Raw genomic sequence first — 12,541 nt, forward strand, 5'->3', positions numbered from 1 at the left:
AAAGGCAAGTTTCTCTTCTTTAATGAAGCTATAAGCTCATGTAGGTTTGCAACACCTCAAATAACACAGGCCCTGATTCTTTAAAATTCAGTTCATATCCTCTACATCCTTGTACATGGACGGACTTAAACCACGTTCTGTAGGGCTTTCTTCAGCTCCAAGAGTACAGAAGAGTCTTATTTCACCTCTACATGATTTCTACAATGCCCGCTGCATTTGTCAGCTGGAAATCCATTACCAAAATTGTCCTCCTGGCTTTCAAGTTACTTCTGAATTTGTTCTTTTTGACCTTGTACTCAAGAGTTTTCCCTTTTCTCCTTAGCCCTCCTTTTCCACCTTAAATGCCTTTCTAATAGCACTTCCTCTAGAATGAGAGTTGTATTTTGAATATTGTCAGCCTCACACATAACTCTTCTTTAGAATCTTCTCATGCGTTTTAGCCAAAGATTGATTTCCACTGATGCTGCCTTTTCTCTCATCTTGCAAGTGCATTACACCATGCTGTGTTCTGTCTGCATTAGCACTTCTGATATGTCTAATGCTTTGTATTTCAGCTCTTTTCCTTTAATCAGTCCATCTTCTTACTTCACACACTTATTTTACTGCACCATTTGCCGTATTAAAGTGTCCTCTCACCTCCAACACTTTCTACAATGCTTTTAAGGTATTTTTGAATAGAACGTTTCAAATCTAAGTTTCGTTCTGTAATATACACACACTAATTTAACAGAAACTTGCTTGCTGTCATTTTATGATTTAACATAAATAACATTCTATAACATGGACATAAGCTTGTATACACCATATAAGGGCCTCCTGGAATGATATATCCCCCATGAAAACTACTTGTAGGCACAGCATCGATAAGACATAGGTATATACCTAACCCACTGCAGTCTCAAATCTTTTCACTTTGATATCATTACTTTTATCAGCTGTCTAGTTTTCTTTTTGTTGCAGCCAAATATGTAATATTTTTTTAGCTACTGAATAGTAAGCTAGAGAGAAAACAAATACAAAAACAGCCATGTAGGTAAGATACAGCCATAGACTCTTAAAAAGGAAAATTTTCACAGAAAAATGTTCATGAGACACAAGATGGATAAATCTATGAGACAGCTGCAAACTTCTAGCAGAGATTTCTAGCAAACGCTGTTACACAAAAAAGGAGGGGAAAAATCCTAAACAGCAAAAAATGGTCCAGCTTGCAGTGAGGAGACAGGGAGGGGAAGCAGCACTGCAGGTGCACCATGAGGCACAACGTCCCTCGGCCCAAAATTGCAGTTCAGATTCTGTGAATACCGTCTCACTTCTGCACGATGAATCTCTCGTCTCTCTCCTTCTGACACAAAGGAAAAACTCCATTTTTCAGTACAGAAGTATCTTACTTTACTCTCCCCATAAGGAGAGTACTTCTTGATTCCAAAATCCCAATTCAGAATGACTCTGCACTTCTAGCTCACAAGTGAAGGGAACAAAGGACTAGAAAGACTTAAAATACATGATGATCATTTCCAGCAACTCAGGAAAATTATTTAACCCAATATTATAATGTGTCTCAGCAGCATAAGAGCAATGCTGGGGATTTGCCATTTTTGTATACTTTGAAATGAATGTTTCTTGCTAGCTTGCATGAGTGTGTCGGGGGAAACAGCCAGGTGTATAATGGAGGAATTTTGAAAAAACACTGAATTAAATTTGAGTTTTACTGTGGGGAGAAGGGAAAGGGACAGCTTGTAAAGGTGAAAGGATACACTGTGTTTTATCCTTTTATGCTGTTGCTTTAGGAAAACAAGCTATAGCAGTTGCACTCTGAGCAGTTCAGGCACCAGAGCTGCAGGTGGTTCAGTGGAAAACTGAAGCAATAAGAGATAAGTAAGATATGAAATAGGATCCAAGTAGAAATCATAGGAAAATAATTCATCTAAAGTCTAAGAACTCAAGAGAGAATGATCATGAAGCAATACCTCAAATGAAGAGAGACACATGCATTAAAGTGTCCTCTCCCTAACATCTTTCTTTGGTGCACAGACATGCAGTAGGAAAACTCACCCTCCTAGAATGCAGTGTAATAAATGACACTCAATTTCCCCTAAACGATCAAGACTTTTTTTCCTGAGATGAAAGGAAGTTAGAACTAGTTTAACTGAGGAAGGAACTACAGTTGGTGTGCTGGACACCATAATGGGAAAAACTAAAAGAGCCAAAAAGCTCGCTAGACAAGGATTTTATTTTTTTTTTTTTTAGGTTTGTGCTGCAAAACTACTCACTTTTTTAAAAAGACATAAGGAATATGAGGAATATGGAATTTCACAGAGGGTCCTGTACAGCTTCTTGTGGCTCCTCAGTTGCACCAGGCAACGATAACCGTGGCAAATAAAAAGCCATGCAATATTTGCCTTGCCAAGAGGAATTGATGAGAAACTGCCCAGACACTCAGACTTTGACAAAGGATCATGAGATTTATCTATTCGTCACTAAAGAACTTCTCAATGTCTTTCTTGACTGCGATCTCCATATGACAGCATTTCAGTGGAAATATGCAATAATGAATTGTACAATGACCACTCAAAACAATGGTCTATTACAACCATTATACATGCTACTAAGTGCTTTTTCCTAATGTTATTCTCAAGTATCTGAAAAGTCTTGAAACAGAAAGCATACACTGCCTTTCAAGAGATCTGGAAGCTAAAAAAGCTTGAATGTGATGAACAAGGCTAATGCATTATTTTACTAAACAGTCTTATTGTGGACACTTTGCAATTTAAAAAAAAAGCTTAAAATCTGTTGGTTTTTTTTTTTTCCCTATCAGTTTCCTCTTAGGACTGTGATTTAGTCTGGCATTCTAAGCAGGTTTATTTACTACATTCTCTAGACAGCATACAGATCTCCAGGAATTGGAAGCTCTACTGACATTATACAATGTATAATAAAACAGGAATTCAAGAGAAGAATTCGACCTGTTTGCCACTGCCTGCAAATCTTACTTTTTAAATGATCCTGGGAAGATCATCAAATGTAGTGCTTTAAAAATGCAAATCCAGTGTGCAGCAGCTCTTCTTCATTTGAAAGAGTAAATTATCTGGATTTGAATGCCATTATATAGAAATACAATAAATTGTTCATATGGCTTAAACCTGTCCCTACGGCAGCTATTAACCAGTAACCTACCAAAGCGTGTCCAACCCATCATCCCGTTTATCCTCCTGGAAAAAGGGAACTTACACTGCACTATGTGCGAGATTAAGAGGGCAGTGCTGGTATCATTACATGTTAGCCTTCCCTGTGCCAGGTCCTGCTTCACTTGCAATGCAAATAGGTACCTGCAAAACAGAAGTGAACAAAAAGAGTCACACAAAGCACCAGGGAAAGAGGGGAAAGTATTTCAATGTCAACTCCATGTTTGGCTACATGTTCCTCTCACTTTTTGAAACCTACAGAAGTGATCTGAATTTTGTAAGTTTAGAAGCTAAACAAAACATAGCAGATACTGTATTACAGCCATTAGAGTCTTACACTTTGCAGAACCGAAAATCTCTCTCTTTTTTCTCTCTCCCTTCCTCTCCTTGAACCAGAGCAATGAGATCTGGAAGCGATATGACAGTGGAAGCAAATGTGACAGCTATTAAGTGCTCAGCAACCGCACAGCAAGCAGCACTAGATAATGGAGTTGCTTGTAACTATGAAGAAATGTCAGATAAACCAGTGATACAGAGTTATCAGTTAGTTCTCGTAGAACACAAGGAGAACTCCAAACTTGCACCTTGGCACTCACCTAGGAATGAGGAGCAAGATCTCAATGGAACAATTCCAGCTAGCTCTGATACTTGTGTGGCCCCATTACCTGCACCACCTGTGCACCAGCCACTATTAACACATTTACTTCCAAACCATCTCAGCCACACAGGGCAACTCTACACAGTTTAAGTGCGGAAACATCACAGGTCCATGACATTACTTCAACATTTAAATTTCTCCTAGCTTCAACAGGAACTGAAATTGCTTAGTTCCCCTCAGCATCAAATTCTTCCCTAGAAAATAAAATGACCTAGCTGTCAGCATTTCTCCTACAGTCAGTACGAAACCCAGACTGGTTAGACACCCTCACAAGTCCTCCAAAGACTGCAGCTCCTCTGAAGAACTCCTACTAGCATCTAAATAGTTTGCAGTAAGACTAGATTTTAACCGGTTCAGTGAAAAGCTCTCATTTGAACAGAGAGTTTCTGAACAAGGAGATGTAGGTATATTAAATGGGCAAGCTGATTTGGGGAGTATGGAAACATACACAGTATATTAAATAGTATATCAGATCTAAATAAAGTGCTTTTGAAACCTGCAGACATCTGCCTACCCATAAAAAATTCACCCTAGTAGAAGAATATAGCATAAAAGTGTTGTATTCTCTGCTTCCCCAAGTGATGAAGCTGTTCCCTGTGGATATGCTTTCACATCTTACACGCTGCTGTGTACATATATTCAAGTTCCCTAGCATACACATTTTAAAGTCTAACCAAAAAAAGTCATTAGGATTCAGAAACACATCCCCAGGTGCAGAAAGAGATCACCAAAAACCAACTAAGCAACTGACATGCAGAATATCTATTTGGAAACATAAATGTTTCATTAGTAGCATCATGTTGTGAGTGTTCATTCATCCCTCTATTGTTTTTACTCAGTCTTTCAAGTAAATATTCCTTGTTCCTACCCCACTTTTCTACTTTTCTCTATCCAGGCCAGGAAAAGATACCAATAATTTATTTTTTCTTTTTTTTTTTCCATTCCATCACTCTATTACCAAAATAAAACAAGACACAAAGGTGGACTTGTTCTTTATAAAGCAGGTCATAAGGACATGAGAACTCTTAGTAAAAGAGGACCTCATCTGGTGGGAAGATCAAAAGTACAATAGTGAGAATACTGAATCAGAATAGAAAAATGTAACTAAAAAATAAGAAGCTTGGAGATACAAAAAAGAGTTGAAAAGTTTTAGTGAAGAAATACTGCAACAAAACAATGTTTCTGACCAAAAAGGAAGGACCTGCTAATGGGGAAGAACTTTAATAGGTCCCTCATATACATATGTACTCACAGAGAAATATGACTTTTTATACCAATGCAGTGTGAAATTAAGAGCTTACATGAAGTTTTTGAAATGCACTGAAAATAAACAAACCTTTAAGGTATTCTTTCTGCACGTGTCTAGATCCTTCTCTACCTTCTTCATACTTTTGATTCTATTCCCTCTCCTTTCCCTTTCTCTATCTCCAAAACCGTAATTCCACCCATGCAAACCTTTGGCATTTGCATTGGCTATAGGAATAGGATCCAGTGCTGCCACAACTTTGCAATTCCTGCAAACAATTGTCTCCCAAATGCGGGTGCAGAGTTGCACGTGTCTCTCAGCAGAGGAGCGCCCCAGGGCACCAACACGTGCCTTAGGTCCCTTCCAACACCACTGCCAAAGGGGCTTGGAGAACTCTGCTGCCAAACTGCCTTCTCCTGGGGTAAGCAAAGCCCTCACAGAGCCTCAAATCCAAGGAGGCAAAGGACTCCTGCACTTCGCAGAACCCTCTCAGCACAGACTGCAACGGAATCTTAGGGCCTGTATTTCAGGTGCATTCAAGGTTGGGGCAAATAACATTAAGTTAATACTAAGAGGCAGCCATCAATCCCCACCCAGTCATCTCAGACTCCATGTGCTCCCCTCTGTCCACCAGATTTAATAAAAAAAAAAATAATAGTCATGCAGCTACTAACCTTGTCAGTTCCTCCTGCAGCTGAGCGTGGTCAGGTGGGAAGAATTTTACCACAAATTTTAGGACAACGTGCTTTGGTCCTAGGGGAAATGTCAAAGGAAGTTAGTGAACATCAGTAACACGTTGGCCAAATTTTATCACGCAGAATGATGTACAAGGCACAATTTGTGGAACCTGCAGTGCATGCACACAGGCTAACCTCCCGTCCTTTGTTAGTATTTGGGTTATTTAGAGATTGCACAATAAAATTTACACACAATAAAGGAGAACAGTAACTTGGTGGAGGGATACCCTGCCAAAACAGAGGCTGGTTTTAGTAACTATTAATACATCAGCTGATCCAATAAAATATATTATTTGTGTCTATTTTCCTTGCTTCAGAACAGGAGGGAGCTAAAATACCCTCTATTTTTCAAGTCCCCTAGCAAATTAACATTTCTATTTTAACAGCAGCACATTTGTTCTGACTCTTAAAAGTACAACCAGTGCATCTCTCTCTCACGAGAGGGAGAGGTGTCAGGGCATACACTCAAACTAATATGACCAGAGAGGCACCTAGGAAAACTTAATGGCAAAGTTCAATAAAAGAACTTCGCTGATACTTGACAGAGGACCAAAATCACCAAAACCTTTCTGGTTCACTTCTACTCTTCCCAGAGCTGATGGCTATTTACAAATTCCTTTTGGCTCCCGCCACCCACCAAAACTTTCCCTGATGCCCCCAACCTGTTTCCTCTTCTTGGTCTCACACAGTTCCAAGTTCCACAGCAATGTCCCAGAGAGCTGTAACATATTTGTTAGCTTCTTCCCAGCAATAACATCTTCCTGTTCTTTCTCTTTTTTTTTTTTTTTTTTCCTCCCTGATTACTGTTACTTTCTGGTGATGTGTGCTTCCTTTAATCCTTCTTTTACTGCATGTTTTTTTTTCCTCTACAAAACTGTTTCCTCCATTGCTACCACTGCCTCTTCTAGCGACTGACTAAACCTCTGCCTCCTACTGGGTCAGCCTCTTCATATGTTAATGTGACATAATTTCACAGCATGCTCAATAAATCTTTCAAGGACAGAACAGAAACAAAAAATAATGCAAACAAAATTCAGTGAAGAAAGTTGGGAAGATAAGGATCCCAGTTGACAGAGTCCTCATTTATTCAAGTACTCTCAGACTGACGAAATAAATGACAGCAAGGACGTACTTACTTCTAATCTGTTTCATAACAGGCTTCAAAAGATCAAGCCACACCTGAAAACAAAAGAAGGTGGTGTTATTATCCCCGAACAAACTACCGATTGCAAATGAACATTTTTTATTTTGCTACTTAGATTTTCATTTACTTATTTCTTTTTTCCCAGTGTCGTCATCACGCTGTCCCTAATTATATATAGTGGATTTTCTCCCCAAAACTCTGGAAGATGCTCAGGAAACAGCACTGTTAATGGGTGGTCACTGTGGCACAGCTTTTGAAGCAGTACAAATTCAGAGAGCTGAATAGTCTCGGACACCAACAAGAACAGTATGTTTGGTCAGGAACCATTCATTTTGTGCCAGGAACAACTGAAACAAGGAGTTCAGAAAAAGACGATCCTTTACTGTCATCGTGGTCCTCACTCAAATTAATTTTGAGCAAGGCAAGTGAAAAGGGCTGGTGCTTTCCTTTGATCTGGGAACGCTGGGCAAACAGATAAATGAGAAGGTGGGTTCTGGGGACCCAACAGGTCCCACCATGATGCCTGGGCACAAATGTGGAGCTCCCTTGCTTGGTCCCATGGGGATAAAGGAATGTCACCACCACCAGCTCAGGGACGACTATGCTTGCAAGTCAAGGACGAGACAGACACACTGTGAAGTGCGGGCGGGAGGAAGCTTATTTTATGGCTGTGTAACATCTTCTGTTTTCTATAGACTGGGAAGCTCAGGCCCAGGCTTTCTTAACTGGGGGCACTGTAACTTTCATCTGGTTTATAACAGCCCATTTTTCAGCACGGAGTGTGGGTCTTTCCATTGGCTTTCAAAAGAGAAGCAGCGAGTGGAAGCACAGTTTCCAGAGCCCAAACCCCCATTCTGCAGCCTCAGTCAGAAGGGCCTGGGCAAAACGTTATGGAAAGCTGAGGGGCAATCACACACAAGGTAAGAGCCAGATGACTTGCAGGGCCTGGAGAGCTGCGACAGCTCACAGTCCTCAGCTGGTACCTATGCCCAAGATTTGTGCTTTGTTATCCCACTAAATTGCATGGAATCTCCCTTGGAGACATTTGGAATTTGCAGAGGAACACCCAACAACCATCACAAAGGTTAAAGCCATTAAAAAACAAATTAACCGAGTGTTCCTCTGGAAAAATAATATGTGTTGAAATGAATACAACCTTCGACCTTTAATAATTTTAGATTATGCAGAGACTGAAACATACTCAAAATATCCATTTTAGAAAAGCACCTGAGAAGGCAGACAGGAACAGGCCCATATTGCTGCTATAACTGTTCCAATGCTGTTTGCTATTTTCATCATTATGAGTGCTTCCAATTAGCAAAGATTTCACATTCCTGTCCTTTCACACTCACTAATGTTTCTCAATGGAATTCTTTTTATGTTTTTCAGCCTATGAAAGTCATTTTTTTTTGTCAGAAGGGCTAAAGAAACTTGGTTATCCAAGAACAGAAACACAGTGTTTATCACACATTAAACTGGTTTTGACACTTTTTGGCATTTCAGTAAAACTGTTCTGTTTCAGAAAGTTGGCATGTACATAATCTGCAACGAAGGTCAGGGTCTTTGCCAAGTTTAGTGGGGAAAAAATAATCTTGCATATGGAACAGTCAGTTAACAAGAATATGGGAGTAATTTTACTGACACTAAAGAAAAAAAACCCACAACACAAACCCAACAATCTTCTCTCTCTCCAGGAGTTTATGATACAGTGTGAGCACACAAATGCATCATTCCTTTCTCCACTTTCCCAATCATTCTACAAGCCAGTTTTGACATCCTTGACCAGACTGCTGGATTCTAGAAATGTGTGTATTTAATGTGTGTAGGGAGGAAGGTGTGGCAAAACGAAGACCTCACCACTATCACCAAAACAAATCAATCAAAACTTATGCATCGGGGAGGTTTAGATTGGATATTAGGAAAAAACTTCTTCATGGAAAGGGTTGTCAGGCATTGGAACAGGCTGCCCAGGGAAGTGGTGGAGTCACAGTCCCTGGAGGGGTTTAAAAGATGCGTAGATGAGGTTCTTCGGGACATGGTTTAGAGGTGGACTTATCCAGCTGGACTAAATCTTAAAGGTCTTTTCTAACCAAAATGATTCTATGAATTTATGATTCTATAACGATCACACTGCATCTAAACACAGCCAATCTGAGACTGGCTTATAAACTGGAAATGAAAAAAAATGTGAGGGTTCAATTAAGATTAATGTTTTCAGTTTTCTCTGGAACTACAAAGGCTAGATTATTATTTTTTTTTTTTTAGACAAAGTCTGGCATTCTATGACAGTGGCCGGATTTCAGCAGCTGGAGAACTGGGGCAGACATCAAGTGTGACGAAACTCTGTGAAACCCCAGGCTTGGCAGCAGCGCCTTGTTTCTCCTTGTCCAGTGGGAAGTGCAGCCCTCAGACCCTCCGCATCCATCTCCCGTGCAGACCTTGTCTGCTGCAAGCACAGCACACTTGCACATATACAGCTGCCACACATTTCGACATATAGCTATCAAAATGTCAGATATGATGTTTGGAGCCTTGCATGTTGAAACAAACAACTACGAATATATGCGTTAATGTACATATGATTACATCCAAACAAATAGTTTCAAAATATGTATTTTTCCTTTTATATTGTGCTCTACATTGGAAAACAAACTCATTCTCTTCAGATGATGTGAATGTAAAATACGCATGTGTGTTTCATTCCTCAGACGCACCATTAACTGCAATTTTTTTTTTTAATTTGCATATTATGGTCATCATGAAACTCAGGATGTTTTAAATCCCACAGGAACATTCACCTCAACTGCATCATATAAACTGAAGTGTAAACCTTAGTCTCAGAGTGCTGTTCCACATTGAAAAGGCAATTCATAATAAAATCTCCCACATCAGAGTTTCTGAGAGTTGTTTTCAGGTGGCCAAAGGCGTTACTTTGACTTAATCTCACCATTTGTGGGGCAAAGCTGACTATTATGTGGGCAAGATTTGGGGATCTCCTCCTTTTTCAGAAGCAAAGATTGGAACAACCAGCAGAAACAAGGACCGGTGCTGACAAATAGTTGGCTAATATTTTCTTTTGCAAGAGCAGGGGCCAGGCGAGTTACCATGCTTGATGCATGGCAGCATTTTCCTTCAGGTCAAACTGGCAACAGCCTTATGGGGGTTTTCTTCCACCTTCCTCTTCATCAGAGCCTTGGCTCCCCCACTGTGATCATCTGGACACATTTCCAGCCCATCAATTCCTGCCACTGCAAGGAGCTCAGGCACTGGCAGCACCTCAGTCTCTCCTGTGTTCTGTTCTGCCTCGAGCAAATAAACCATTTTGTTTTCACAAGACTGAAAACTGTTAGTTTACTACAGCTCTCTGAGCAAAACACAGAGAGTCATCTATTTGAAACTTAATGACCTGTGAAGCCGAGAAGGTTGATCAAATGACCTTCTCTATTTTCTAGAAGGCTAAAAGCAACTGTATATACACAAGATGTAAAGATTTGTTTCAGCTTTACATACAAACATACATCAGGAATGTCAGTATGTCATTATTAACATGGCTACATGGACTCTCTGTTGTAACAGTACTGTACAGCTGCACTGTTTTGAAGAGTTATGTTAAGCTCTCAAGTTACCTAAAGCATTAGCCAAGGACATTTGGCAGAAGATGAACTTTCTAGTAAACTGTGTTTTATGTAAATCCAGGAGCAAACAGTGAAGCAGATGACTCTTAAAGATCGATGTCCATTTTTCAAAATTTCCTCTTTAATTATAGTTAGCCTAAAATTTTATGACCGCTAGTGTTCATTTTTAGTGCCTACATGTAAGCCTACATTAAGGCATGACAACAGATTACTGTAGCAGCAGATAAATCCTCTTTTGCCTTTTGTTAAGAAATATTGCCTCTTACAGAAATTTTACATAGACAGATAATAGATTTTTTTCCTAATTGCTAAAAGTCATCTCCTTTAGGCTTCTGGTGCAGAATTCACTGAACAGGCAAGAAACCCAGTATACACCAGGAAGTACTGGTCAAACAATCCAGATAACTAGCAGACATGCCAGTAGGTCATACAGTAAGTCCAAAACAAAACAAACTTCAGAAAGAAAGTCATTAGAGGCTGAGAAGTCATTAGCCTTTGGCTTTCTCTGCTACATGATACTGTTTCTACCATAGGGGCATGAGGGCAATGCCTGAATGTTGCTGGCAGCTGTTCTCAGGGTCCAAAGTGTCAGGACCAGGACACCTGTCTGTGCCACACAGCTTCCCAGACACGACTTTCAACAATTTCTTTGGGTATTTTTTGTTTTGCTTTCCTTTTTATTAACCTTGTTACATTTTATTTATCCATTCTCTTTCCCCACAATGTTTTCCATGGAACTGTGTCACAATCACTGCAACTTCTCTGTCTGCAGAGAAAGATTATTTCCACACTCCTAATTAAGCAGGACTATAAAATCAGAGTTGAGACTCTGCAACAGTCCAGCCTTTGGCTTCTCTACTACAACTGATAAAGATAAAATGCTTTTCCAACTTGTGTCTGTATTGGCTGTTACTTTCAACACAGATGAAATCTGACAAGAGTAATCAGGTTTTAAAAACATTTCTTCAACTCCAGCAGGCAAGGACATTTTTTTTTTTTAAAAAGGCCTTTTTTCTTTTGGAGATTGAGGATTAAATATACTTTGTAAGTAAGGAGCAGAAGGAGAGAATCAAATGTGTACGTAGATGAAAACCAGATGAAAATTTATGTTTTTTTACATACCATCATCTTTTTATGATCTGGAAATTCAAGGCCAAAATAGTCGCCTTCAACAAGGTTCAGGTGGTTGCAAACAGCATCATGCAAAACTTTCCCTGGAGCTCTTTGCTGTAAGAAGAAAACAAAGCCTAGGGTTACAAAGATGCTTTTAATTAGTGGTAGAAAAAATTATTATGCTAAGAAATTGTCCAGCAAACACCACTGTCAAAACAGTTTACAAAATCAGTGGATAGTCCAACCATACCCACAGGGCAACTGACAATAATTACACTGGTTTTAAAGCTACAGAAAATATCCATCCATCCCTGGATGGTAGCTCAGAATCCATCTTCAGTGCATTTTTATTTTTGAGGCAAAAAATACCATGAAATAGAAGAGGTAGAAGAAGGGGTCTTGGGATATAATTTTCTTATGTCTGCCAAGGGTAATTTCTACTGAGCATTTCACAAGATAAATATTTCATCCCATGGCCCTACAAGACATGTCCAGTGGTGCTATGTACCTCTGTGTACAACATACCAAAACCAGAACATTCACCGACAGATCTGTCGTACAGAACACAAGGATCTGAGGGTTTGCTGGACACCTCTTCATACACAACAGGCTCAAGTCCTGGGTTCGGATTTCATCTGGTTTTCTCCTGAGCCTCCTGGCTGAGAGGCACTGAGGCTGGTCAAGGCCCCTCTGTGCCACTCTAACAGAGTTGTCAAGTAATTTGGAGGAGTCAGGATGAAGCATTTCTTTCCACACACGGAAAGCCTTCCCTCTATGAGGACCAGATGTTCCAGCCCAATATTAGCTCCCAGAGCCACTGCTTTGC

General features: G+C 39.9%; 1 protein-coding gene across 5 annotated transcripts in view; it reads right to left on the reverse strand.

Annotated features, from left to right (window-relative positions):
• FARP1 (FERM, ARH/RhoGEF and pleckstrin domain protein 1) overlaps positions 1-12,541 on the reverse strand; it is a 221,971-nt gene that overhangs the window by 60,056 nt on the left and 149,374 nt on the right. For all 5 annotated transcript variants that reach the window (XM_065643079.1, XM_065643070.1, XM_065643061.1 and 2 more), the window contains exons 3-6: positions 11,725-11,829; positions 6,960-7,002; positions 5,761-5,839; positions 3,229-3,326 (exon numbers count right to left, since the gene is read on the reverse strand). In XM_065643079.1, the coding sequence (XP_065499151.1) occupies positions 3,229-3,326; positions 5,761-5,839; positions 6,960-7,002; positions 11,725-11,829 (325 nt within the window). The remainder of the gene's footprint in view (positions 1-3,228; positions 3,327-5,760; positions 5,840-6,959; positions 7,003-11,724; positions 11,830-12,541) is intronic.

Source organism: Caloenas nicobarica, chromosome 1, assembly GCF_036013445.1.
Source record: "Caloenas nicobarica isolate bCalNic1 chromosome 1, bCalNic1.hap1, whole genome shotgun sequence".
Taxonomy (NCBI): Eukaryota; Metazoa; Chordata; class Aves; order Columbiformes; family Columbidae; genus Caloenas; species Caloenas nicobarica.